This window comes from Chiloscyllium plagiosum, chromosome 10, assembly GCF_004010195.1.
Source record: "Chiloscyllium plagiosum isolate BGI_BamShark_2017 chromosome 10, ASM401019v2, whole genome shotgun sequence".
Classification (NCBI taxonomy): domain Eukaryota; kingdom Metazoa; phylum Chordata; class Chondrichthyes; order Orectolobiformes; family Hemiscylliidae; genus Chiloscyllium; species Chiloscyllium plagiosum.
In genome coordinates, this window is record NC_057719.1 from 37,071,252 (window position 1) to 37,096,762 (window position 25,511).

Sequence of the window (25,511 nt, forward strand, 5' to 3'; positions counted from 1 at the left end):
AATATAAAAAGTTAATATGCAGGTTCAGTAAATAATTAAAGCAGCAAATGGTATTTTGGCCTTTATTACAAGGAGTAAGAGAGTCTTACATAACGCATTGGTGAAAACTGTCCGCAGTTTTAATCTCCATAGAATAGAAAGGGTTTGGAGGAATATGGGCCAAATGGAACTATAGTAATTTAGAATATCTGGTCAGCATGGATGAGTTGGACTGAAGGGATTTTTTCTATGCTGTGCATCTCTATGATTCTACCTAAAAAAAAGTATTATACTTGCACTGAAGGTGCTGCTGAGATGTGAGAACTGTCCAGTACTGACAGGCTATATAGACTGCACCTACACTCTCTGGAACTTAGAAGAATGAGAAGTGGTCACATAGAAGCATACAGGGTTTTGATGGGACTTGTTAGAGTAGCTCCAGAAAGTTGATCGCCACCCCTGACTAGAGAATCAAGAACACTAGGACACAGTCTCAGAATAAAGAGTCAATCATCGAGGACTGAAAGTTGGAGAAAATTCTTCAAAGTGTTGTGAAATCTTTGGAACTTCCAAATACTGAGTACATTTAAGGCTGAGTTAGACAGCTTTTGCTCTTTTAATGAATCGAGAAATAGGTGTTGCGAAATCATGTTGAGGTTGTACAGGACAATGCTGAGGCCTCTTCTGGAATACTGTGTCCAGTTCTGCCTGCCCAGTTATGGGAAGAATAATATTAAGCTGGAGAGGGTTCATAAGAGATTTACCAGGATGTTGCCAGGTAGCGAAGGTCTGAATTATAAAGAAAGACTGTGAGTTTTTTCACTGGAGCGTAGGATGTTGAGAGGTAACCTTATAGAAGTTTGTAAAGTAATGAGAGTTATAGATGATCTTAATGGTAGTTGTCATTTCCTTAGGAGGGGGATTTCAAGACTAGGGGTTAGATTTTTAAAGGTGAGAGGAGTGGGATTTAAAAAAAGACATGAGAGGCAAACGTTTTACACAGAGGGTGCTGCGTGTGTAGAATGAACTTCCTGAGGAAGTGAGGATATGTGTACAATTATAATGTATATACATAAAAAGGAAAGATTTGTAGGGATACGGGCCAGGAGCAGGCAGGTGGGATGAGTTTAGTTTGGGATTATGTTCAGCATGGACTGGTTGTAACGAAGAGTTTATTTCTCTGTGGTCATACTGATTAATAGAGAAGACTAGAGGGTCAGTATGGTCTACTCTGCCCCATTTGCCATGGTCTCAAACTGCATTCAAGTGAGTTCCATTTAGTAGCAAACATGTTCCATGTAGCACATTTTCCATTAATTTCTGAACTTCCTTTTAAGTACAAGTAGTTTTGCTTTTACAGCGAGCACTTATTTTTTCGAAAGCTATGTAGCACTTGGATGTGTTAACATGACCTTTTGTTTTATAGTCTGTTGCATTAATCATTGACGAATGACTCATTCACATAGCAAAAGCTTTGAATATGTATTAACAACTTGACAGACCATCCATGTTTCAACAGCACAGTTATTTTTAGAACTTGTCCAATGTCAGTCATCAAACAACTTTCTTAGCATTTAAGTATTACCCATTGTCAAAAATTCTGCCTCTTGTAAAATATTTCACAGTACTTACTGATATTATAGCCTGGTGCCTTTTGAACATCAACGCACTGTGGTATGGGATAGCCATTCACAGTTCTGTGCACAGCAAGTTCCCAATTCTAGCCCTTTCCCAATTCTAATCCCTACAGTGTGGAAGCAGGACATTCAGCCTATTAAGTCCACACTGCCCTTCCGAAAAGCATCCCACCCAAAACCATCCTATATCTCTAACCCTGCATTTCCCAGGGCTAACCCATCTATCCTGCACATCGTTGGACACCATGGGCAATTAAGCATTGCTGATCCAACTGATCTGCACATCTTTGGACTGTGGGAGGAAACCAGAGTACTTGGAGAAAGCCCATACAGATATGGGGAGAATGTGAAACTCTACACAGACAAACAGTCGCTGAAGGCTGAAATTGAACCTGTGTCTCTGGCACTGTGAGGCAGCAGTGCTAAACACTGAGAAACTGTGCCGCCACAGGAAAAACAGGAAGGAGTATGTACTGAATTAATCTTGACTGCTCTATGCATACCTTTTGAGGCTGGTTACATAAGAGAATCAGCAGAAAGTCAGGAACAGATCACTTACAGAATCTTACAACTGAGATATGTTGGGTGACACTGGAGGCTTTAAACATCTGTATATAGCTTTGTATTGCTGTGAGTTGATGTACACTTATTTCGCATGAGGGTACCATTTATCAAAAACAAATTATTGTTACAAGTAAGTAGTCGATAATACTAATGTGGGCGGCACGGTGGGAGTGGGCGGCACAGTGGCACAGTGGTTAGCACTGCTGCCTCACAGCGCCAGAGACCCAGGTTCAATTCCCGCCTCAGGCGACTGACTGTGTGGAGTTTGCACATTCTCCCCGTGTCTGCGTGGGTTTCCTCCGGGTGCTCTGGTTTCCTCCCACAGTCCAAAGATGTGTAGGTCAGGTGAAGTGGCCATGCTAAATTGCCCGTAGTGTTAGGTAAGGGGTAAATGTAGGGGTATGGGTGGGTTGCGCTTCGGCGGGGCGGTGTGGGCTTGTTGGCCAAAGGGCCTGTTTCCACACTGTAAGTAATCTAATCTAATCTAATCTAATAACTGTGGCTATATCTAATGGCACGTTATAGGATCAGAGCATTAGTAAGAGGAAACGTATAGCTAGAATTCCAGGATAATTATTGAATGATTAAAAAAATATGAGGTACTAGGTTATGGGGCAGATTCTTGACATGGAAGTCAGAATGGGTAGCGAGCAACTTTAGCTCATCACTCAGCACACAACAGCACCTCAGGACATGACCCATGGGCACCCACATGGGCACTTCTCATACAAGTATCCAATAATTGATAACCCCTCAGGATCCTCATGGCACATCTCCTATCCACTTGCTGGATACTTAGGAAATGCACACCTGTAGTCAGGGTGTTCTGGCAATGAGTATTGAAAGGCTGTTGCGAAGTTACAGGGACAGCCAGCTAATTCATGGATTGCACTAGGCTGCAACACAGGGCTGCTCACTTGCTCTCAGCACTCGCTCTTTTAATGCTTACCTCGCAGCACCCAGGCCTGTCTTTGCCTTGCCTCACTCTCCCTATTAGCATAGTCTATCAACCAGACAAAATGGCAAACATTGGATTTTCCTGGGTGTTTTGGTGCATAGCACTGTAGGAAGCACTCACTCCCATGAAAAGCTTGAGTGTCATTTTGACATCAGTATACATCCCATCTACAGAGCTCTTGTGAGACAGTGGGCCTGGAGTTTTGAAGGACTGTGCTTGAAGGTCTGGGTTCAAGTCCCACTAGCCCTAGACATGACATGCTAAAACAGGCTGATTAAAAATATCGACAGTTCAACTATTAAAACATGCTCCTGTGCTGAGGGGTGGACTGCGGGATAAATCTAAGAGCTGGTATAGTATACTCCCTGGCACATCAAAACTGCCACACTCTTTTATATTGCTTTTAAAATTGGCAGCATTAGCATCAATCATGCCCAATAGCTGTTCCAATGCTATCAGAAACAAAAAGGAGTTCAGCTACAGAGGAATGAAACAAGAAGCAATCAGAACAATAATCAGGAATATAATTTGTTCATCCCTGATGATGTACTATTCAGATTTTCAATTATCTCTTCCTTTAATGTGTGGTGATGTTGAAGCTGTAGCTTTATTTTGTCCTGTTTTGTTTTGAAGAGAGGTTGTAAGGAGACGTTCCAAGCAGTCTACCAAAACCACTGGAGTAAACAGCTTGTGAGGTCTTGGTTTTTTTTTAAAGTTGGAACAATAAAAGCAGTCTGGCTGGGTGTGGCTAGCACTCACAGATGAGGATTTCTCAGTTTTTTTTAGTTTTTAGGTTCAGCTTTAAGCAGTTGCTGTTGTGGGCTTCAAATTGAAGTGATCATTCTCCCTCTCTTGGTTACAGCTATGTTTCTTTTTGTTGCTGGATTGTCTGTGAGACAAATCTGAACCTGCCTTTTTGCCAAAGAGTGTGTTTAATGGATGTTACTATATTGGAACAGTTAATTAGTAGTAGTTCTCTATCTATTATTCTGTTACATTTTCTAATAGAGTTAATTTTCTTTCTTTGGATGTATTTCAACTATAGCATTTAAATAAATTATGCTTTGCTTAATGTTGAGTAGTTTGACCACTGAAATTGCACCCAGAACATGGCACATTGCATTTGTCTTTAAAAATAAGAAAATTTGAGGGTCCAGGCTACCTTCTTAAAATATTTTGAGGGGATCTGGTCTGGTCCATAATAAATGTGAAATTGTAAGATTCCACTGTATAATGTACTTCACAGATTCTACAGTAACATTTATGAAAAATCATGAAGATAAGTTCAAAAACCTAACTTGAGCCTTTGACCTCTCTTTTACTTCTAAACAGTTTACTAAAATTGTAAAATTGTCGAATCAACTTGAGAGGTAGTCAATAAAAACACAAGTTTTCAGCAAATAACTGGTAGGTCTGAGGAGGTTGAACAATTCATCAACTTCACCAATACATTCCACCCCAACCTTAAATGCATGTTAAGGATGAAATTTCTAAATTCTTGGAAGTGCAGGCTTGGATTAGAACAAGTCAGCATGGATTTAGTAAGGGGAGGTAGTGCCGACAAACCTGTTAGAATTCTTTGAAGATGTCACAAGTAGGTGAGATCAGGGAAACCCAGTGGATGTTATTTATCTAGACTTCCAAAAGACCTTTGATAAAGGTGCCCAGCGGGAAGCTGCTGAGTAAGGTGAGGGCCCGTGGTGTTCGAGGTGAGCTACTGGCATGGTTTGAAGATTGGCTGTCTGACAGGAAGCAGAGAGTTTGGATAAAAGGTTCTTTTTCAGAATGGTAGCTAGTGACAAGTGGTGTCCCGCAGGGTTCAGTGTTGGGTCCACAGCTGTTCACTTTATATATTAATGATCTGGATGAAGGGACTGGGGGCATTCTGGCAATGTTTGCCGATGATATGAAGTTAGGCGGACAGACAGGTAGTACTGAAAAGGTGGGGAGGCTGCAGAAAGATGTAGACAGTTTAGGAGAGTAATCCAGGAAATGGCTGATGAAATTCAACGTGAGCAAATGAGAGGTCTTGCACTTCGGCAAAAAGAATACAGGCATGGACTATTTTCTAATCAGTGAGAAAATTCATAAAGCCAAAGTACAAAGGGATCTGGGAGTGCTGTCCAGGACTCTCTAAAGGTTGACTTGCAGGTTGAGTCCGTGGTTAAGAAAGCAAATGTAATGTTGTCATTTATCTCAAGAAGGTTGGAATATAAAAGCAGCGATGTGCTCCTGAGACTTCATAAAGCTCTAGTTATGCCTCATTTAGAATACTGTATCCAGTTTTGGGCCCCACAACTCAGGAAGGACATACTGGCACTGGAGCATGTCCAGCGGAGACTCACACGGATGATCCCTGGAATGGTAGGCCTAACATACGATGAATGGTTGAGGATCCTGGGATTGTATTCATTAGAGTTTAGAAAGTTGTGGGAGATCTAATAGAAATTTACAAGAAAATGCATGGCTTAGAAAGGGTGGATGCTGGGAATTTGTTTCCGTTAGTCGGGGAGACTAGGACCGTGGCCACAGCCTTAAAATTAGAAGGGATCAATTTAAAATGGAAATGAGGAGACATTTCTTCAGCCAGAGAGTGGTGGGCCTGTGGAATTCATTGCCATGGAGCGCAGTGGAGGCCGGGACGTTAAATGTCTTCAAGGCAGAAATTGATAAATTCTTCACCTCGCAAGGAATTAAGGGCTATGGGGAGAGTGCAGGTAAGTGGAGTTGAAATGCCTATCAGCCATGATTGAATGGTGGAGTGGACTCAATGGGCTGAATGGTCTTACTTCTACTCCTACATCTTTTGGTCTAAATTCACCTGGACCATCTCTGTCACATCCCTCCCTTTCCTGGACCTCTCCATCTCCATCAACGGTGACCGACTCAACACTGACATTTTCTACAAACCCACCGACTCCCACAGCTACTTGGATTACACCTCCTCCCAGCCTGTCAAAATGCTATCCCTTATTCTCAATTCTTCTGCCTCCGCCGCATCAGGAGGACCAGTTCCATCACAGATGGTCTCCTTCTTTAAAGACTGCAATTTCCCCTCCCATGTGGTTGATGATGCCCTCCAGCGCATCTCATCCACTTCCTGCACCTCTGCTTTCAAACCCTACCCCTCCAACTGCAACAAGGACAGAAACCCCCCCCTTCTGTCCTCACCTTACACCCCACTAAGCTCTGGATAAACCGCATCATCTGCTGCCATTTCCGTCACCTACAAACAGACCCCACCACCTGAGATATATTTCCCTCCCCACCCCTATCTGCTTTCCATAAAGACTGTTCCCTCTGCGACTACCTCAAAAGATCCACGTTCCCCCAACAACCCAGCCTCCCCTCCTGGCACCTTCCCCTGCCACTGCACCTATGCCCATACCTCCCCCTCACTACCATCCTAGGCTGCAAAGGTGCCTTCCACATCCATCAAAGTTTCACCTACACTTCCACATGTCATTTACTGTATCCGCTGCTCCTGATGCGGTCTCGTCTATATTGGGGAGATAGGATGCCAAATCCCATAGCGCTTCAGAGAACATCTCCGGTACTCCCGCATCAACCAACCCTACCGCCCTGTGGCCGCACACTTTAATTCCCCTTCCCCTTTGCAACCGCAGGAGGTGCAACACTTGCGCCCACACCTCCCCCCTCACTTCTCTCCAAGGCCTTAGGTCAGGATCACGGTGAAGCAGACTGGGATCACATTTAATTAGGTCAGGATCACAGTGAACCAGACTGGGATCACGGATAGTTAGGTCAGGATCACGGTAAAGCAGACTGGGATCACATTTAATTAGGTCAGGATCACAGTGAACCAGACTGGGATCACGGATAGTTAGTCTCCTCCGACCTATCACCCTCACCTTGACCTCTTTCCACCTATCACATTTCCAACGCCCCTCCTCCCAGTCCCTCCTCCCTACCTTTTATCTTCTCCTGCTGAACACTCTCTGCTCATTCCTGAGGAAGGGCCTGTGCCCGAAACGTCGAATCTCCTGTTCCCTGGATGCTGCCTGACCTGCTGTGCTGTTCCAGCAATAAAGTTTCAACTTAATTCCCCTTCCCACTCTGCCGAGGATATGCAGGTCATGGGTCTCCTCCATGACCACTTCCTTACCACCCAACGCCGGGAGAAAGAACTTCCGGCTCGGGACCCTCCAACCCCATGGTATCAATGTGGATTTCACCAGCTTTCACATTTCCCCTCCCCCCCACCTTATCCCAGTTCCAACCTTCCAGCTCAGCTACACTTCATGACCTGTCCTGCCTGTCCATCTTCCTTCCCACCTATCCGCTCCACCCTCCTCTCCAACCTACCACCTTTACCCCACCTCCATCCACCTACTGCACTCTCAGCTACCTTCCCCCCCAGCCCCAGCCCCCTCCCATTTATCTCTCCACCCCCAGGCTCCCATCCTCATTCCTGATGAAGGGCTTTTGCCCAAAATGTTGGTTCTCCTGCTCCTCAGATGCTGCCTGAGCTGCTGCGTTTTTCCAGCACCACACTCTCGACTCTTATCTCCAGCATCTGCAATCCTCACTTTCTCCTGGGTTGTTCACCAAACCACCATAGTTGCATTCCAGTGAAACTTTGCTTAATAGAAATAATGGGGCCTATGGGAAAAGTGGGGTTGGGGCAGATCAGCAAAAAATATTACTCATGATTGTTGAAAAATCATCCAAAAATCTAACACAAAGTGTAGCACAGCCTAAATTAAGGTTGAAATCAGACTTATTAACAAAACAAAAGTAAATTTAACACAGTACAATGCAAAAAAAAGCAGCTCTCTGTCCAGTACCTCTCACAGAAAGCTGCCCTGTTGGCAATTGACATTGGCGCATGCGCAGAACAGCTCTAAGACCTACACTGATGTCACACATGCATGAACACCGACACATGCGCAGAACGGCAAGAACACTGAAGTATGTGCAGAACGGTGTGGAGATTTCGGCGCACACATCAGTGCATGCGCAGAATGAAGCACGGGAACTGATCCCACCTGGAATCATGCTATTGCCAACGGAGATAAGCGTTCTCCAAACTACCGTCCCCTAAATCTTCAGCAACATTATCGCCAAATCGCACTGCTGAAACGCACGTTATCCCAGAACTGCTAGTATAAACAAAGATAGAGGGCAATTTGTTAATATGACCTTTACCAATCCACATCTAAATATTGCTGCCCAACATTACAAATGAAGAAAACTTTAAATTTTTGTGTGAAAAAATTAATTTTGACCAAGAAATCTATATTCAACTTTTTACACTGACAATTCTCATTGAACTTGAACTTAAAAGGGTATGCTACTGCCAACATTATGACAACATTGTAAAAGAATGTGAAGGCTCCACTTTATTTTGTTGATGCCCTTGTAATATCCACTGGACAAAAGAGATCAAGTCATTGTTTACAGTTGAATCATTGCCAGACATTCTTCTACAATTTTTTTTAAACTAGAAAATGCTTTCAAATTGTTGGTATTGATGCTATGTTTATAAAGCATAGTTCATGAAATCACAGAGCCGGAAGATCACCTTTGGATCATCAGCACAATACCCCCTACCCCGAATATCCTTAGGTCAACAGCACAGAAATTTCGCTATTGTATGCCTTACTTGGAAAGTAAGGGTGCTACTCTAAAATGTCAGATGATTCCAAGATTCAAAACTTAAAAAGTAATGAGATGAGGTTCACAGAATCAAATGTGTTTCCAACAGAGGAAAGAAAATTTAAAAGGGTCATAAGAAGAATTTTCTCCTCAAAGTGGTGGGTTTCTTGCATAAATCTCAGTCAAAGTAATTAGTGTTGTTTTAATCTAGAAAAGAACTCAATGGGGAGACAGAACAACAGTAGTTTTAGTTTTGGATGGTTTCAGTAACCAGTACATCAGCCACATGCCCATGTTCAAGAGATGACAGAGCAGAGCTGAGTAACTGCATTTTTGAATCAGTAAGTAACGAGTAGGAGATGTATATATCAGGCATGTGGTCTTAATATTCATTCTCACAGTAGGCATATGTACTATAATTTTCTTGTGCATTTAATAATAACATAATAAGATGAAATCATAGAGTGTGAATTTTCTCTGTTGTGTTTACTTTACTTCCTTGGTTACTGCTAAAATTCTATGCAACATGGAAGAAAATGATGGAATTCAGCACCATGGAAACACTAACAGCATTCATTAGAACTTTCATCTTCAGCAGGCCCATAAGGCAAGTTGTCTGAGCAAATGAGATCAGCAGCCTGTCATACTTCTCACTCACTTATCTTTACTAATAGTGGAGTGGAGACGGGAAATGTCATTGCATTCCAGGACAGCAGAAGAATGTAAACCCAATGAATAATGCACAACAGTAACAGGGCATATCCCTACGAATAGCCAGCAGCATCCAATCACATTTTGGGAACAGAATCGGTCGCAAGTGTCAATGTCCCCAGCAATCTGACAACACTGGAAAACTCAAGCTGGAAATTGTAACTTTGCTGAAAGAGAAAGACAGAAAGGTATCACACCAAGTGGTGCTGAATTAAAGCATAGTGAGCTCTGGTGAAAAGTCATTTAGCCTCAAAACATTAGCTGGCTCTCTCTCCATAGGTGCTGCCTGACCCGCTGAGATTTGCAGCATTTTCTGTTTTCAGTACAGCTTCGAGTACCTGCAGTAATTTGCTCCTCTAAAGCATCTTCGTTCAGGTGAAAACTGTGAGTAATGACCGATATTGTTGAACAACACTGTGCTATACGATGAACCAAATAATCTCTTTCTATGTTGCACAAGTTCAGGGTTCTGAAGGTTAGAAGGACAAGTATATACAAAGATAGTTAAATAATTTACACAATATTATGGACAGAACAATGAACCTTGTAATCGAATATTGATTTCATAGAACCTTTGCTCAATTACCATCACTGAAAAGGGACACGCAATATAGCATTTTATGTTTGTAGACAGTTCACTTAAGGCCAGCAGATCCATTCAGCAGTTTGAATAAATTAGGTGCAATCCATGACATTACAGTTGGAAATGGCCTATTGGAAGCAAAGACCTATGCCTTGTTCCTAAATATTCTGAAAACTGAAAGAGGATTGTTTGATCATGACTCAACCCTCACCATAACAACAAGGTAATTGTCAAAGCTAGTTCATACTTTCTACTTACTTGTTGGTCCTGTAGTTTCATTCCAACTACTCGGAAGGTATTATTAGAGGTGTTGTGATAGATGTTGACTCTGCTGAACCCTTGTTGTCCAGGTTTGGCTGGGACCCACTTTTTGCTTGAATCATCATAGACCATAACCGAGGCCCGCGCTTGGCAGATGCTCTGTTCACTGAAAAAGAAGGTGGCAATTAGCCATTTAAGGAAATAGCCCTCATACAAATGTCAATATACAAGAGCACAAATCTAGGAATGGAGCCTAAGTACATTTCAATATAAGCTGTAAAAGATGACAACTGTAATGCCACTGTTTGGCTGTGATAAGAGAACAAATAGACTTTACCATGAAGTATTTGGAATGGTCAGTAAATCAGTCAAATATCAGAATATTTCCCTGCTTCTTTAAGAAGATCATTCCCCCTGTCAAATGGGTTTGTTTAAAAGGGCTTTTTAAGCAAATATTTCAAGAACAGAATGCATTATGTTTCTGCATAGTCAATGACCTTGTCATCACATCGGGATGAAATGAAGCTTGCACATTAACAATCAACAGTTTATGAACAAAATATCATCTTTCCTGGCTTGTGTCAACATCAATTAATACTGCATTCTTTCACTTTATTTCACAACACCATAGCATTAAAATCAATTCTTTGTTGAACTGCATCCAGTTGCTGCTATACCTTTAATCAGAAACAATACACACCATGAAAGTCACTGTGTTGAATCTTCTAAGGGTCTAAAGCAAGCTCTGAGAGCAAACTGGATGTTAAGAGTTCTTGCCATGGAAGTCAGAGGCGGTACCAGGTGACTTTACTTGTCACTTGCTCCAAAGAACCTCCATGCTGGACACAAAGCACTGACAGTTCAGAGCATGGACATGGGCACTGGACACCTGCACCCACATCCATGGGTATTAGCATCTGATTGTGCTACTCTCTAAGAACCCTCATGGTACATCTGTACCTCAATGCTGCACTTTGGGGTAAGGACGTTTCACGCTCAGGGACATGCACCCAGCCCATGCAATTGACCAGGTTGCATCATTAGGTCATTTACTTGCTCGATTAGCACTCATTCACTACGGGCCTACCTTGATACTCTGTCTTGTCTTGCTTTTTGCACCCGCTGTGAAATTCAGCAAAATTGACACTTAGCTCAAAAAAACATAAGATTGGGCCCACTCTTTCTATTATTAATGACTTCACTGCAAGCCAGTTTATCAATTTTTCAAGTCAAAGTGTAGACATTTTATTATGTTCACCTATACAACGTTCCCAATGCAGAACTGCACACAAAAGAGAGGTAGAGGCTGAAAATCTGCATTGAAGCTATGCAGCCCTGTCTGACTGCACTCCCCTTCAGCACTGCTCCCTGCTGGGAACAACATCATAAATTTCCACGTGTATACCTCGCTGGCTTTATCTGGCTGTGACAGGTGGTTTTGTGCTCAACTCAAGTTCTCTGGTCAGGAAGTCAGCCTCTGTGTAACACGTGAAATCACCCCTTGCATTCAAATTTGAACATAGACCCATCAGAATTTAGAATTCGAGTGACCATGAACCTAGAACCAATCAGTGAACTTAGATTCCTGAACTGATATAAAGAAAATGGTATTTCACCACTTAGGGAAATATCACAACCTACACAGAGACTTAAAAACTTAATATTTGGAATTGCAGTGATGAATGCCTTAATATCTACATAATGCATTGGAATATTGGTGACAAATTTGCATAATAATCAGAAAAGAATTCATGCTTATGAGTTCCAAACTAGGAGTTTGCCTCTATAACTGGACAGTAGTGGGAAAATATTTAACAGAATGCACTAAAGTTAGTTTTTGATATATTGGCTTTCGATCTTCAAACATATAAGGTTATGGGTCGGGCTCCCATCCCTATTAGAAAAGGTATGTGTTGTGGGAAGACCTAGTATCAAAAAGGAAAGGGTGATTTGGCCAGAGAAGAAGAGAATTTACTATGCACTTTATAAACCCTCTTTGGACAATCCAAACCACTTTTGGTAAAATTTGTATCTTTTGAGGATCACTGTTAGATGTAAGGGATAGATATTAGCCATGATCTCAGGAGAACTCCTTACTATTACTCAGCATCTGCATCAGTTCATCAAAACTAAAACAGCCAGATGAAGTTTCTGTGAAATGCCTCATTAAAAACATGGAAGCTGACAATGCAGCACTCATGCAGGACATGATCTTGTATTCAACCAATATCAGATGCTTGAGAACTGGACGGCAGCTTGAACCCACAACTTTCTGGCTTAGAGGTAAGATGCATCAACTCAGACAAGCTCCAAATAGAAATAGAATAACTCTTTTATTACCTTAAAATTAGGAACAAATATTATTGCAGAATTGCAAAATTTTCTATTTTAGGATTCAGAAGGCATAGGAGTTGCACTTAACACATTTTTATCAAATCACCAGAGAATAGAGTTTCAATGGTATAAAAGTGAATAGCTGAAATAGTCTGTACTACAGACACCAATGATAACACCATATCTTGCTCGATCAGCTGTTTCTGAACAGCTTTCACCAGACAATCGTGGGAAAGAGTTTCAAAGCTGTGCCTGCAAATGTTGGAAATTAGCAGACAGTCAATTTAAATGAAGTAGTCAGGAAATAATACCATAGAATCAGCAAAGTGTGAAACCAGAATAAACATGATTAACAAAAATAGCTTGACCTTTTCATCAGACAAAGTTCTGTTTGTGATTTAAATGAGAAACATTTAACAATGAAAACAATATTCACATCAAAACATGAAGAAAACATTAAGAAAAGCAAGAGTATTTACTTTACTGTGCTATCAATGTCACTGTGGTCCTGTTCCTGTCCCCTCCCTTATTAAAACTTTTTTATATGGTTAGTGTTCAAAGATGCAGAAGATAATGCCAAGCTTCAAATGCTTTTTTGACTGATTTTACATTCATCTAAATAATTAATGCCATAAGTTATGTCTAAGATGGATTCCTCTACATTTTCAGAAAATTTGTACATTGAGGTCAGGATGTTCACATCCTTATATATTTTTACATATCCAGAATAATACATTAGCGCCTTCTTTGTGTCTATGATGCCTGGAAATGATTCCTTTCCACATGCTATTAACTGATTCTAAAGTAAGTATTTTAGTGATACAGCTGGCTGAAAATTCCCTCCTGCTTCTTCTATACCTTTTCTGTGCCTCATTTCCCCAATGTCCCATATTCATTCTTCCCATAATCCCATGCTATGCAAAACCTGTACTTTCCTGCTATATGGCTCTTCCTTTTCTGTACTCCTATGCTTGCTCATCAAACATTTAATATGGACAGAATGCATGAGTCCTATAATTACATTGGAAACTTTTGAGATGTTCATGAAAATGTCAGAATAAACAAACAGGCATTTGAAAGCCACTTAATTTAAACACTTCTGAGGAGCTCATGAATCTAAAGAGAGATCACAGTCCCCTAGGTAGCTTTACAAATAACTCCCACTATGTTGAATCCCCTTAATATGGACTAGAGCTCAGATAGGCATTCATCATATGATTCAATTCCACACATGGGTCATCAAAACCTCTAGGGATGAATATATTAAAGCCCTTGAACAAATGGCTATCATTTCTTTGCTTTCCCTTCATTTCGAAGAATAAACAAGTGGCTGACTTGTTGAACAAAGAACTCAGCCATCTGTTCCACTACTTCAAAGACTGAAGAGAAGGCTAAGCTGTCAATCGATGAAAAGATGAAAGCACAAGGATTAATTGACAACGTAAAATCTGAACATCAATATTGTTCAATGCAGAAAAGCACTTTATCCACTGTATAAACTAACTTATGTTTCTTTCCACAATCACAATGCTGATCAAATTAACAGTCGCTTATGTTTTCCAAATCTTATCATTGATCCTTGAATTAAAATTATACTTCACTCATCATACAGCAATACCTTATGAAATAGGAAGTTAGCAAAACTTTTAAATTTACCTGCCAAAGGATTCCAGATACCAAATCAAGCTTCTCCAATGGTTTCCCATACCTCTGAGTTGACATGAACTACTCCTTCAGGAGCTGTCCCAACTCTGTGAAAACTGAGGGAATGTCTGAAATCACAGCTCCACAATGCAGCCTCCATTACAAGAATTACTGTACATGGGCTTGGGGCTCCCACTCCTTACTTTAGATACCAGGGATAGGGTTAGAAATCCCAGAATCAGGTGTCACACTTCTTTCCACCAAGACAGCTAAGGATCAAAAGGAAATGTACAGCTGAACTGCACACTGAGAATAAGGTTCTGAAAAGTTACTTAAGATTTGCCATTTCCAATCTTATACAACATTATATTGGGTGGATCAAAGACAGTGACTGGTCTTTGAAGTGCATCAGATCCCTTGTCTCTGTCGCACTGACCATCAAGACCTGGGCTTTGGAATGTCTAAGACACTGATATCTCAATATGGTCAGATAGTATAAAGGGCATGTGAGACTGTTCAGAAACTATACAGAAGGCTCATTAAAGACTTGATAGCATTTATACGAGGGGGCTTTCAGAAGTTGTGAAATGCATCATACCTGAATTTCAAGCAATCTTGTTTTCTCAACAGATGATGAGTTAGAGTTAGAGTTTGTTTCAGATTTCTACCATCTGTAGCAGCTTGCCTTTTATAAAAAACACAGTTCTGTTCATTTGACAGAATCACCTTAATGCTTAAATTACATAATTTTAAGAGTACTACGTATTATGTATTGCAATTTTTCTTCTAGTTTCTCTTCTCCTTACCACAATTTTTAATAATTAATTTCACATCATAGGAAGCCAGCTGCCTTCACTTTCAACATGGCTCAGGTTAGTCACCCAGCACTATATTTGTGACCCCAATTTATTATCATCTCAGAGTGGTTGAGTATTTCAAGAACTGAAAGTCTCTATAAAATGCAAGAATCTAACCACACTACTTATCTGAAGCATTAAGTTCATTAACATAAGACACCACAGCAACAACTAATACAGAACTGTGAATTGCACACAAAGGTGGGGAAATTCCACTTAGAAACTTATAATGATTGCTCCTTTCATATAACTGATATCTCAAGATGCTTTACAGGAAGATTGGTGAACAGTTGGCCAGAGCTTGCACTGAAATTAATAGAGGAGATGAAAAGCAATGGAGTAGGTTGTGATGATGCATTTGAGGGTGGAGAAAGATGCAGCGAGGTAGAGTAAACTGTAGTTCCATTATTTTTCTTTTCTGTATTAATCATTCTTAAATCATTCCTTTATTAATCTTACTTCAAGTGTGAGCTGAATAGTATTTATGGATGCACTCGATAACTGCCGCTAGATGTTTGAAGTTGATGGCCTGAATCTTCTGAGCAGCAATAATCATCTCAGATTTCGGTTCTGCTCTTAGCTTTTTGAGTGCCCCGGTGCTCTGCATTTCTGACGGGGTCTTCAGTTACAGGCCTGTTCAGAAACCTGGAGTGTTATTCCATCAAATATCATCCTTGTACCTCTGGATCGTCAGGGAAAGACAGGCCAAGTGGCATTAATGAACATACTGGAGAATTTTGGGACATTTAATCAGCTTTTCAGGATCTTACCTCACTCTCTGATTGCAGTGAGCTGGTTTGAATGGTAGATACAATGAGAAAACCTGCTTAGCCTCATGGAGAGAATCGCTTAATCAAAATTGACCCAACTCGCACTTAGCCAAAAAATAGTAATTTTTTGTCCAATGTGGCTGACAGAAGGGTGACTCTGTGCGTCTGTATTGGTAGGATGATAGCTAGTTAGGGTAGCAGCTGTTTAGGTTATAGATAGGTAAAGTGTTAGGAGGGTGATTGGTCGATAGGTTGGTAGCATTACAGGCGGACAGGGTAGCAGTTGGGCAGGGTGGTAAATCCGTTAGTAGGATGGTGTGATAGCAGCTGTGTTGGATGGCAGATGGGTAGTGGCAGCTGGGTTAGGTGTTATTAGTAGTTACATAAAGAAACAATACAGCATAGCAACAAGACCCACCAAGCCTGCGCCAATTCCTAATCCTTATTCAGACCTACAACTCATTGCCCGTGATTTCTAATCCCTCTGGTCACCTCATGTTCACGTGTCTATCAAGATATGCCTTAAATGTTGCTAACTTGCCTGCTTCCACCACCTTCATGGGCAATGTGTTCCAGGCACTCACCATCCTCTACATGAAAAGATAACTTCTCCCTTCTTCCCGAAACTTTTCCCTCTCACCTTGAACCTGTGCCCTTCTGCAGTTGACCTTTCCACCCTGGGAAAAAGCCTCTAACTCCACACTCTCTATGCCTCGCATAATTTTGTAGACCTCCATCAAGTCGCCCCTCAGCCTCCCTCTTTCCAGTGAAAACAATCCAAGTTGATCCAACCTCATCTCATACTTAAAACTCTCTAGACCAGGCAACATCATGGTAAACCTCTACACTCTCCCCAAAGCATTCACGTCCTTCTGGTAGTATGGTAACCAGAACTGCACTACTCCAACTGTGGCATAATTAAGGTTTTTTCTGATTGTAACATAACTTGCCAGCTATTACATTTGATGCCCTAAGTGATGAAGCCAAGCATGCTGTATGCCTTCTTGCCCACTTTATCCACCTGTGTTGTCACTTTCAGGGATCTGTGGACCTGTACTCCCAGATACCTCTATGTCAATGTTCCGAAGGGTTCAGCCATTTCTTGTATAATTCACACCTGAATTTGATTTTCCAAAGTGCACCACCTCACATTAGGTAGCATATTAGTAATTGATTTGGATTGGGAAAGAATTTCAGAGACAGGCAGACTATTGGGATGTAGGAGGGTCAGGCTAGAGTTAGGGTTTCAGAGGGAATGGGAGACTTAGGGGTGACTCAGTGAAGTGGTATGTAGGGTGGGGACAGCTAGGCATTATAGGAGAGGTTGTGAAGGCGAGAAGTCAAGGACGCAAGTTAGGAATTTAGAGGATACGGGTGGTTTGGTGGGAGGTCAGTGATTTTGGAGGAACCAGGATTAGGGGAAGATTCAAGTGATGTTAAGAAGGTCAGTTGGACAGTCACCCAGTGGACTTGAATTTTCTCATTCAAGATTTCCTGGGGAACTATCCAGAAACATACTGGATATCGGAACTGCCCAAAGCATCTGACTCTATCTCAGAAGTGGAGACTTTGTCAGAAGGTGTGGGGAGCAGGGGAATTCCCTTTTTAAACTTTCAACATCCTGGTTAATTCTCACTTAGTCAATGCGCAGATCATCCGGGGGATCCTGATGCATATACTTGACCAAGGGTCCATTCTATCACTAGACAGAATCAATGTTCTGGTTCATGAACTGTTTGAAATGCTGAGTGATGGTAGGGAGCAAAGACCATTCATATGAACCTGCCATGTGTTTCAATTCACATTTCTAAAATGCATCCCCTAGGCATTAGGCAGTGACTGACTTTAAGTATGTCAGCCTCTTGCAGTCAAGATCAAGCCAACACAATTAACTGCTTATAAATGTCTTAATGGTCTATAAATCAGTAGTTAACAACTAAGTTGTAAACTTATTCTTATATCCTAGTGAAACAAGGATCTTGTGGTGTTGTGGTAATGGTTCCTACTTCTGGGCCAGAAAGCCCAATCTGCATCACAGGTTTGTCATACCATGTCTGAAATGGTTAATTAAAACACCAATACTGGTGAAACAGGAATGAAGAAATTGACATGAACATATGGCCAATCAGATGGACGTGGTCTTGAACTTGACAATTCGTTTTACAAATAAAGGTTCTTGTTAAATGCCAGAAACTTATATTTATGGTTACCTTTACATCATAGAATATCCCAAAGGAGCATTCACCAAGCCACATAAGGAGAAATTTGGTCAGATGACCAAGAGCTTTGTCAAAGTTTTAAAGGATAATGATGAGATTGGGTTAAAGAGGTCAGCGGTTCAAACGGTGTGTTTCCCAGACCTTAACACAATCTGTGTTCAAATAAAGTTCTATCCATTACATTTATCAGATTGCAATGCCTCCTTTTGAGCAAAACAAGGGAAAAATTGTAGTTTTCCCCAAAATTAATAACTTGTTATTGAAACTGCACTCATGCGTACATTCTAAAACCAACCTTGTTGGCTCATTGAGATTTTGTAATTTACACAGCAAATTGAGCAGTTCAATTTTTTTTGTTTTTGACTAAGTTTCAGGTTTCTTGCATTCCTGCAGCATGTATAACCAAAATATATCTAAAATGCAAACTGTAATATTTAAATGCTGCCTACGATTGTTATATTTTTGAGCAAATTTCTCTGGATACTGTTTTATTTTAGAAAGTAATTCCCTCCCTAAGTTTGCTGATGATTTATCATGTACATCTCAACAAGCAGCCCAAAATCAAAGAAATACAATTTTTGAGATAACTAATTTCATAATTAATTTAAGATGAACATGTGGTCAGATAGAAGTTGTTTAGAACGTGCCAATTTATTTTACAAGCAAGCAATAACTTATTTCTTTATTTTTCTATTTTTGTATGTAAGATTTTGTACCTACATACCTTTGTGTCTAAGATGGTGCCGGGAATGGCCACTTTGTACACATTTCATTGTACTCCTGTACCGTGGAGTTCAGTTTACGTGATAATAAAACCTAAATCTAAAAAGTTTAATGATTTTCATGATTCACTGTATTCAAGTCTAAACGGGTGCATAGAAAATATATAACCACATAAAAGTATTTCAAAGATGTCTATAAATAACTGAATTTCTTTAACTGTTGACTACAAGAAACAAGTGTAAGCCCAATTAGGTTTGCATTCACCATTTCTGTACAATTTTGATAGTAACGTACAGGACAGGCTTGTGTGTTGATATATTGGGAAACAAATGCACGCATTCACTATGTACCTTTATAGTTTTCAAAGTCATGTGAATTATTAAGGATGCAATTCAGTAGTAGATAATTATATTTACACTTTAAATCAGACTGTTCATCTCAATTGTTATGTTATAGCTGCACCACAATGGTCGGCCTGACACTTCATTTGTACCGGTTTTGGAATATTTAAACAGCACTCTAATCTGTATTGTTTAAAATGAAGAGCTAAAATCAGATACTCTCAGGTACAAACCAGGCAACTTATTACATCCTCTGGATGTCCAAGGAACTTTTCAGTTGAAATGTTACAGTTACGTATTTTCATACAGTAAGAGCCTACAAAAAAAAGTAAATAAATGACCAGAAGGTTTATTTTTTTGTGGTGTTAGTTGAGGAGGAAAGTTGCCCCAGGATATCAGGATAATTCCATAGCCTTGATCTCAACTCCCCTCAGCTGATATTGGATAATTAAAATGAAGCCAGGTACTTATATACTTCTTTCCACAGCTCATCCTGATGTACTGAAGTATTAACTCACAGATAGGAATCCTATTACATTTGCAGATCCATATCCAACTCAGCCATAAACCTGGGCCGGAGCAGGAAGCAACAATTACTTCTCTGACAGCCTGTTAATGAGGCACTGAGGCATTCCCAGGGTCTCTTCTAAATGTTTTCTAACCATAATGGTACAATATGGACTGTGAAATAATTTTGAAAATATTTTTTGATGTTTTAATCTGGTTGGATAAGTCCCAAGAACCTAAACCGTGGCTGAAATCTTTGGAGTACTACAGTGATGATATGTCCCATGTTGAAGTCCAAAAGATGAACAATCTATCATTTTTCATTCTGGAATATGTACTGTGTGTTGCCACTATTAATGATTTGCAGAGTTTATTTTAAAATATAGTCCTTATTCAGGTGTAAGACTGATTTAAACTTTGTGGCCTAGCAATTGGTCCACATTTCTAAGGAGGTTTTCAAACTAAGGATCCAACGTGGTGGGAATTTCCCGGTGTTGTTAATTGGCCTCAAACCTCTGGGGAGGAAAGAAATGTGTAATTTATCCACACTTCAAACAAATGTTAAACACCCTGCCAATGGAAATGGCAGGTCAAACAGCTGTTAAAAGTCTTTTTTCCAAGAACCTTTGACCTCTCCACACATGAAAAGGAAATGAGCTGTGCGCCCCTACCCCATTGTAAGTGCAATCTGTCTAAATTTCTAGATGTGTATCTTATAAGGTCATGGATATACTTTCAATGATAATGGATTGACAATACACTAAAGCTCTTTCCAGTTTCTGCAAAGGGATATGGACACATCCAGATTGAGAGAGTAGGAAAAGGCAAACTCTTTGAAAACAAAACCTTTATATAATATTGCTTTTTCATGGTTTCACTGAGTTATAATTTGTTTCAGATCTACAGGCAGTGAAAAGTCTGTTCAGTAACAAGAAATGATCAAGCCTAATATGTCACATACATTCACAAATTAATACCAGACACTGTTACCTCAGGGAGCTGCTTTTCTATTGTCAAGTGACCATTATGTTTATAAATCTACAATGACAAAAGAAGCCATGGGAGCAGATTTTTCGATCAGCAGCAGCCAACGGCACTAGTTTTAATGAATAAGCTAAAAATAACTTTAACCAAGATGTTCTAACAAGGTAACCATTTCCTGAGTGCTTGCAGAGCAGATTAGTCACTGTTCCTATAGCCTTGGATGGAGGAGGTAGGCAGGCAGGGAAGTCATGCTTTTACAGTCAGCACATGGTCTCTGAATTGTCATTCTCATTATAACTTCTACACAAAATTCCATCTTTCTGCTCATTCATGTCTGTGATAACTTTCATCAGTAGTTCTTTTCGGAGGACATTTGGGTCACAGATTCTTTTCCATTCTCAGACATGTCAGTTCTTGTGCAGTTATCTGGTTTGTCTTTCATAAATAAATACATTCAGTATAAAACTGTCAATATTGCTTTGGACATATTCTGTAGTTATAATATTTGTATAGGTTTAGAACACAAATACAATAGAGAATTAATGATAAAGGAACTAGCAATAGCTTAAATTTGCCTGCCAGGGAAATGAGTGTTTCATGCACAGCTTTTAAATAATAATGTGCAATTTCGCTCAAGGCCTGCGTTAACTAAGATGGAGCATGTTTGACTTTTTTTATTCATATGTGGGATGTGGGCTTCTCTGGTTGGGCTAATATTTATTGCACATCCATAATTGCCCTAAAGTGAGCTGCTTTCTTGAACTAATCTTGTCTTTGGGGTGAATGAACAAATCATTGTCATGGTGTAGTTAGGGAAACAGTTTCAGGATTTTGACCCAACACCAGTCAGGAAGCTCTGTGACCTGGAGGGGCACTTGCACATAGTGGAATTTTCATGCATCTGATTCTCTGGTCCTTTTTGCTGGGAGACATTCCAGGTTTAGAAGGCGCTGTTGAAACAGCCTTGGTTAGTAACTGCAGTGTATCTTCTAGATGGTGCCATGGTACATTGGTGGTGAAGGGAGTGAACTTTGAAAGTGGGATACCAATTAAGCGGGCTGTTTTCTTGTGCATAGTGAGAAGCTCCTTGAGTGTTGATGGAACTGCACCCATTCACACATCTGGAGGCAATGCATCATGCATCTTGGAGATTGTGGACAGGCTTTAGAGAGACAGAAGATGAGTTATTCATCTCAGAATTCCCAAGCGCTGACATGTTCTTGTAGCCACAGTATTCAGTTCAGTTTCTGGTTAATGATATCCTGATAGTGGGGGCTTGCAGTGATGGTAATATCATTGAAGATCAAGGGCAAGGGTTAGCTTCTCTCTTGTTACAGATTGTTTTTGCCTGGCTGTTTTGAGACATGCATGTTACTTGCTACCATCAGCCCAAACCTGGATATTGTCCAGAATTTGCTGTGTATGGACACGGACTGCTTCAGAGGAAATGAATATATTGAACATTGTGCAATCATCAGTGACCACCCTCACTTCTGACCTTATGATAGAGGGAAGATCATTAATGATGTGATTGGGCCCAGGACATTCCCATGAGAAACACATGCAGGGATGTTTTTGAGCTGAGTGAATGACATCCAACAAGTTCCATAACCTTTACAGGATCCAGTGCTTTCAGTTGCTTGCTGATATCCTATGCAGCAAGTCAAGTTAGTGAAGACTGACACCTGTGATGCTGGAAGAGCCCAAGATGAATCATCCACTCAGCACACCAAGGTGAAGATGGATGCATTCTGTAATTGCTACCTATCAATGGTAACAATGATTGGCAACAATCTGAAATATGATGATACATTAACACCTTAAAAAATGGATGCAAACATCTTTGCAAAGCGAGAAAGAAGTAAGCAGCAGCTGCTCAATGGTTATCTACTGCTGTCGAGGATCAATGCACAACTGTCATCATGTGCTCTTTCATCTACATCCTGTTTCTATTTACCTTCTGTTTTATTAGCAAACGGATTATGTTATGCAAAACAAAAGTTCTATTGTTCATCCGGTGACAGAATCAATCATTAGCACAGTTGACACAGCTCATACTATCTTAATCAACTGGCTTGAACTCTGGTGTCTTTGTTAGGAATAATTTTGCAGTACATTTGTTCAGCACTGCTCCCGTTCAATAGTATATGGTACTAATGATGTGGCCAACTGTTCTATAAGAGAATGAGGCTGTTCAAAGATCAGAACAGACTTTAACAACACAGCCAAATCCAGGAATGTTCTGTACAGACCCTTTAAAAATTAATGATTTTTTTCTAACATAATGTTACTTATTCAAAACTTGTGAGCAGAAGTTCTATATTTACAGATGTGTGAATTGTCAGCTCATTAAAAGAGAGAATCCACTGGCACTCATAATGTAATTATTTTGGTATCAAGGCCAGGCCAGCGTTAACTTCCAATTTCACTGCAGTGTCAAGTTTGGCATCCAGAAAGATTGCTTAGAGCAGACTTATTAAATTAGCCAGTCCTTTCCTGGGAACTTAACTTTCATGTAATGGATTCCAGTTGAGTCAGAAATCGATATAATCTACATTACTTCTCAGAATTATAAATAAGAAATAATTTGTTGTGATTTTTAAATAGCAATACTTTATATTAATGCCACTTACCTTGCACTGTGACTTCTTTAGCCTTACTGCCATAAATATTGCTAAATTAACTTATTAGATCCTTTTTCACAGTACAGATTAAAACATTCCCAGAGCACTACTGCAGACCCACTTGCTACAGAGGTGTCTTATAACACATCTGAACAGGTTCATCATAAATATCGACAAAGACTTAATGGGCTCTTATGGTGCAGTGGTAGTGTCCTTATCTCTAAGTCAGAAAGCCCAGGTTCAAGTTCAGCCCAGTTGACACCAACCATAAGCTATTTCAATATTATTTATAAACTACAAACAAAATATCATGGTTAAAGGAAATAGAAACAGAAAAAAAAATGGAAATACTCTGGCAGCGTCTATGAAGAAAAAAAAACAGAGCTAAGGGACTGACCATTGTGATAGGAGTGTTAGTAAAAGAAAATTCCTAGTTCTTGCTTTTCATAAATGATGCTGTTTCAGACATGTCTATTTGGTGAAGATTTTGATTATGTGTCTGATTATTACATTGAGTGGCTCAATGTCAAAATTTATTTGCTAAGGGTCCTGTCATATGATCACTTTCTCTGAAATCCATTACTAATAAGGATTCTGACAAACTACATAATGGTGTAAAGAGATGCTGCCTTATCAACACCATATGTATATACTAATCAGTTCCAGATTCATTGACAAATTAAATCTGTATTCCAATTGTGACAGCAATGGTCACTGTATTCAAGAGATGGGTTTGTCCAGATAATTGTTCAGTTTGATCATCAATTCTCAGCCTTGTAATTTGTCTTGTAGTTAAACAGTCATTTGGCTTTAGCAATTACTGCTTTGTATCGATTACCTTGATTGATTATCAAGTCTACAAAAACTTCTCGAGAGTTCTTGCAGTGGTAGTGGCCCTACCTCTGAGTCTAAAGGTCTGAGTACAAGTCCTACATGCCTCCCAATGTGTGCCATGAAATATCTGAACAGGTTGACTAAAAATATCTACAAAGACTTTCAGAGCGTCTTGTGATGCATTGGCAGTAGTACCCCCATTGTTGGGTTAGAAGGCAAAAGGTTGAAGTCCAATTTGTCAGGACGTGTCCTAACAGGTTGATTGGAGAAGGATATTTAGGGATTCTTGTAATGACCCACTTGCTTCAGAGGTGTCTTATAACACATCTGAACAGGTTCATCATAAATATCAACAAAGACTTAATGGGCTCTTATGGTGCAATGGTAGTGTCCTTATCTCTAAGTCAGAAAGCCCAGGTTCAAGTTCGGCCCAGCTGTTCCTGAGGCAATTAATAACATGGCCAAACAAGTTGATTAAAAAGGTTTCCAAATCGCTTTTGACACCAACAATAAGCTATTTCTATATTATTTATAAACTACAAACAAAATACCATGGTTAAAGGAAATCTGAAATAGAAACAGGAAAAAAAATGGAAATACTCTGGCAGCGTCTATGGAGAATAAAAAACAGAGCTAAGGGACTGACCATTGTGATAGGAGTGTTAGTTCCACCCTCTTGCATAAAGATCAGGCCATGCCTGCCTCTGCATGGCCCTTTAACTGGTTTGAGGCATGTCCTTAAGAGGTGTTGGAGATGAATATTTCCAAAGGGCAAGGCAGTGCGTGGTTGAACCTTGCAAGTTGCCATCAAAGATGTCCATCAGAGAGGCATCACTCCTAACCCAGCACCACGGCTCACAGGTAAAATCCTAGCTGCAGACGGAGGTCCTTAAATGGGTATTAATTGCTCCAAGGGTGATCAGGCATCCTGAAATCTCCCCTTCTGCTGATGAAATTGGAACAGAGGTGGGTGGATGCTCATAGGAACTGGGAATGACACTGCTGTGATGGCGCCCAATTTTATTGCCCCCTCCCATCTGCCCTTGTCCTACTCAGTTTCAAGCAAGCCATGACATCAGAATGATCTCCCCTTTTTCTCTATACGTATATTTGATCTGTACTTACTTTTAGCTTTTGCATCTGTATTTTAGCTATACCGAGAGCTTTCTTACTCAAGAATTTTCAGCAATAGCTTGTAATCAACTAAATTTTTAACTGTTTAACATGAAATCTTTGCTGCTGGCTAGTCCCTATTTGGAAATACACCTGGTTGTGACACCTAACTATTCAAATGGATAATGTAAGGCAATATTGCCACATGATGTTACATCTCCAAGGTGATTGAGGGATTAGATTAGATTA

At 40.2% G+C, this 25,511-nt stretch overlaps 1 protein-coding gene across 8 annotated transcripts in view; it reads right to left on the minus strand.

Moving 5' to 3' along the window:
- LOC122553525 (ena/VASP-like protein) overlaps nucleotides 1–25,511 on the minus strand; it is a 279,390-nt gene that overhangs the window by 101,626 nt on the left and 152,253 nt on the right. For all 8 annotated transcript variants that reach the window (XM_043697429.1, XM_043697427.1, XM_043697425.1 and 5 more), the window contains one exon: nucleotides 10,310–10,478. In XM_043697429.1, coding sequence (XP_043553364.1) covers nucleotides 10,310–10,444 — 135 coding nt within the window. In that variant the 5' untranslated portion in view covers nucleotides 10,445–10,478. The remainder of the gene's footprint in view (nucleotides 1–10,309; nucleotides 10,479–25,511) is intronic.